At 50.8% G+C, this 3,674-nt stretch overlaps 1 protein-coding gene across 1 annotated transcript; it reads right to left on the reverse strand.

The window, feature by feature from the left end:
- Positions 1 to 857: 857 nt before the first annotated feature.
- On the reverse strand, positions 858 to 3,392 carry LOC311231735 (dynein axonemal assembly factor 5-like; the record flags this gene model as incomplete). The annotated part of the gene is made up of 1 exon (XM_084318358.1): positions 858 to 3,392. One exon carries the CDS (start codon positions 3,390 to 3,392, stop codon positions 858 to 860), a length of 2,535 nt encoding a protein of 844 aa, XP_084174484.1.
- Positions 3,393 to 3,674: the final 282 nt, after the last annotated feature.

Here is a 3,674-nt window from a genome sequence, read left to right on the forward strand (position 1 = left end):
TCCTGCAGTCTATGTGGTACTACTATATTTACTTCTAAATTTCTCCAGGATACTGATGCTTGGGAATCAAACCAGGTTGTCAGTGGTCTTAAAGTGTACGCCTTAAAATAGTGGTAAAAATCTGGAAATGCCATACCTCGGTCGGCTTTGTTTCTCTGTGCGGTGGATCTTTTTATACGTGGAGGTTTGTTATTCCAATTAAATTTGTATGCGGTAGAGTGTAATTTTTTCCAGTAACCATGGAGGGGGTAACGGTAGCATTGAGCTAATGAAGTTGATTCTAGGTAGGACATCCATCTTAACTATTGATACCCGTGCCTGTACTGAGTTTTTTAGTTTCGACCACCTGTCAAAAGTCGTATTTGATCTTATCTTGGATTTTTATGTAATTGTACTTCACCGTTTGGCTTATAGTAGGGAATACTTCAACTCCCAAACATCTGAAGTGTTTAACCATTGGTATTTCTTCTGGAAGGAGTATATTTTTTGCAGGGGCATTAAGTGGAAGGAAAGCCTATTCTCAGCAACTTCTATAGAAGTATGGTTGAGAGTGTCCTTACCAGCTCAATCACGGTCTGGTATGGAAACTGCACTGCTAAGGAGAGGAAGGCACTCCAGCGAGTGATTAAAACTGCTCAGTGCATCTCTGGAGCAGCCTTCCCCTCACTACAGGACATTTACCAGGGCCACCAGGAGAGCACACAACATAATTAAGGACAGCACACACCCCCAACACAGACTATTCAACCTCCTGCCATCAGGCAGGCGATATAGGAGTCTGAAAGCCAGAACTACGAGACTGACAAACATTCCAGTCTCTCCATTTGTTCCAGTGAACATGTTACAGCGACAGTGTGTCACTGGGGCCCGTCTTCCGCAGTCTCCTGAGGTAAAGAGTCCATGTGCTGGAGGAGTTGGTCACAGTAGCTGGTGTTGCGCTGTTTGTCCCTCACTGCCTCCACTTCCTGCTTCAGCAGCACCGGGTGGACTGAGCTGCCCGTCTTCAAGACCTCAAGCACTTGGTCCTGCACCAAGCTGTTGGGGTCATCCAGGTACAGGAGGACCTGCTGGAACAGGAACTGCAGGTGTGCACTACAGAGCTGGGGGTTGTAGTCTTTGGTCAGGCTGGACAGCCACAGACCCAAGCCACGCAGAGCCGCGCCTCGCACCTCCTCACTGCTGTCGTCCAGACGCTTCAGCACCTCAGGGTAGATCTTGTTGAGAGCATCAGGGTTCAGGCTGGGTCCTATGAGTTTGAGTAGGATGCAGAGAGAGCGACAGGCCATCAGTCTGGCCATCTGAGAGTCCTCCTCTAGAGCAGACAGCAGCTGGGGACTCAACCTGGTCTCTACACACAGCAGCTGTCCAGGTGTGATGGCCCCTCCGTGCAGCAGTGCTAGCAGACAGCTGAGGGTGGAGGTGCGGATGGCTGCGGCAGTGCGGCCTGGCTGCCACACCAGGTTAGGAAGCAACACCTCACATAGAAACCGCTCAGCCTCAGCACTGAAACACCCCTGGGAGTCCAGTGTGTTGTTAGCGTGCAGCAGCAGTCTAGCCAGCATAGTGAAGATGTGAAGCCTCATCTCAGGGTCTCTGTCTGGGTGCAAGCAGCTCAGGAGCACTGGCATCAACTGAGACACAAACTCCCCTATCACTGGGCCTGACTGGACTGTGATGACCTGCAGCTGGAGCCTCTGTGGGGAGGAGCTGGACCAGGTCTTCACCGAGGCAGACAGCCAGGACAACAACTGGGACATGTGTTGCCTGTACAGGTCTGATACAGAGGACAGACCTTGCACCTTATACAGACAACACACCCTCTCCAATGCCTCATCGTTGAGCTGTGTCTCGGTGGACAGGCTCTGGATGGTGATCAGCACCTGCAGCAGCTGTAGACTGACTGAACCACAGTCTGCCCCACACTGAGACAGCAACGCATCCACACAGCACAACAACTGCTCCAGATACTCCACCTGTTGGTACTCCTGGCAGACGTCGGGCAGGGCCAGGGTGCTGGCCGTCTGTTGGAGGTGAGGTCTGAGGAGTGGCCCTGAGCTGCCTCCCAGTACAGCAGCCAGCACCGCCAGTGGGGCCCAGGAGCAGGAGGACGAGGATGAGGTCTCCACATGGTCCAGCAGCAGCTTTAGGATCACCTCAGGAGGGACAAACGTCCCCAACAATTTAGCAGCAGCCAGGCAGTTGGTGACCACCTCCCTCTCTGGGTCGGCACAGGCACAGTACAAGGTGGCGAGGAGGGGCTGGAGGTGTTGGGTGCTGTGGGCCTCAGCGTGGAGCAGCAGCACGGAGAGCAGCTGGGAGGTCTTGATCCGAGTGGACGCCAGCCAGTCCGTCACATCATGGGTGATGGCTGGTATCAGCTTGCTAAGGTTCCTCACTACCAGTTCCCTGCAGCCCAGACCAGGACGCTCCACTCCAGCAGGGTAGAGGGGAGGCTGGCTAAGGAGGAAGTCCATCTTGTCCTTGATGTCATCTTCGTTCTCCTTCTCCCACTGAGCACCAGTCTGCTTCCAAAGGTCACCTGCCAGGAGTCGGATTTCTGGGATGTCATCACTGAGGCCACTCAGGATCAGGGGGAGGAGCTTATGGAAGTAAGAGTATCTGTCTCTCAAATGGAGCAGCCAATCACCAACCATTATGGTCACAGCTTTTCTCACACAGCTTTTTTCGTCAAACAGCCTTTGTGCCAGATGATAGAGCACGTCATCAACATTCTTCCCAGTGCCATGCTGAATGACGGCACCAGTGGCTTCAATGACAGAAACTCGCACCCGGGAGTGTTGATGAGAAATGGTCTGCATGAGGGGCTCGACCAGACTCTCAGCCTGCATGTGGAAATGTTCTGGCACAGATTTGGCAAAGTTTACAGTGCATTTGCAGCTCTCCCTCTTCACGTCTGTAAAGGGGTCGACTATAGTTGTCTGTAGTATCTTGATCATGTCGTCCAGATAAGGCGCTAGTTGCTTCCCACATACTTCTACGGTTAGAGTCAGCACCTCCATAATGGCCAGTCGAAGTTCTTCCGCTGGCTCCAATGTGTCTTTTCCTCCGAGCCGCTGAGCCAGACAGGGCATGAGATAAGGCAACGATTCTTGTGGTTGTGGAACACAACGAATAAACTCTCCTACCATGAGAATTGCGGTCTCTCTGCATCTTTCCATTGGATCTGACAGGCATTTCAGGAGAGACTTGAGGAGGCAAGAAAAAACTTCCTGTAACACGCCACTGGAAAGTCCTTTATCGATAGTTTCCTTTTTGATAGCTTCAAGAGACCTTTTTCTGGTAGTCTTGCTGTCTTCATTTAGACAGTTTAAATGTCGAGCAAGTCCTCTCAAAACTTCGGCAGCAGCACGTTCATCTCGACCAGCGGCCATCGCTCAAGTCATCTTTCTTCTTCTTCTTCTTTATTTTTCCCGGCAGTGTAAACGGAAGATGGCGTATTACTGCCCTCCTCAGTTCTATACTACACCCACAGTTCCCTGGGCTGCCTTTAAATAGATACACAAATGTTCTAGAATGGTCTATTATGATATCATACTGTGACCACAAAAAAATTTCTAGAATGTTCTATTATGACATCATAATGTGACATCACAAATGTTCTAGAATGTTCTATTATGACATCATACTGTGACATCACAACAGAACATGTTTGA

The sequence above is a fragment of the Notolepis coatsorum genome (assembly GCF_963971535.1).
Source record: "Notolepis coatsorum genome assembly, chromosome: 7".
Classification (NCBI taxonomy): Eukaryota; Metazoa; Chordata; class Actinopteri; order Aulopiformes; family Paralepididae; genus Notolepis; species Notolepis coatsorum.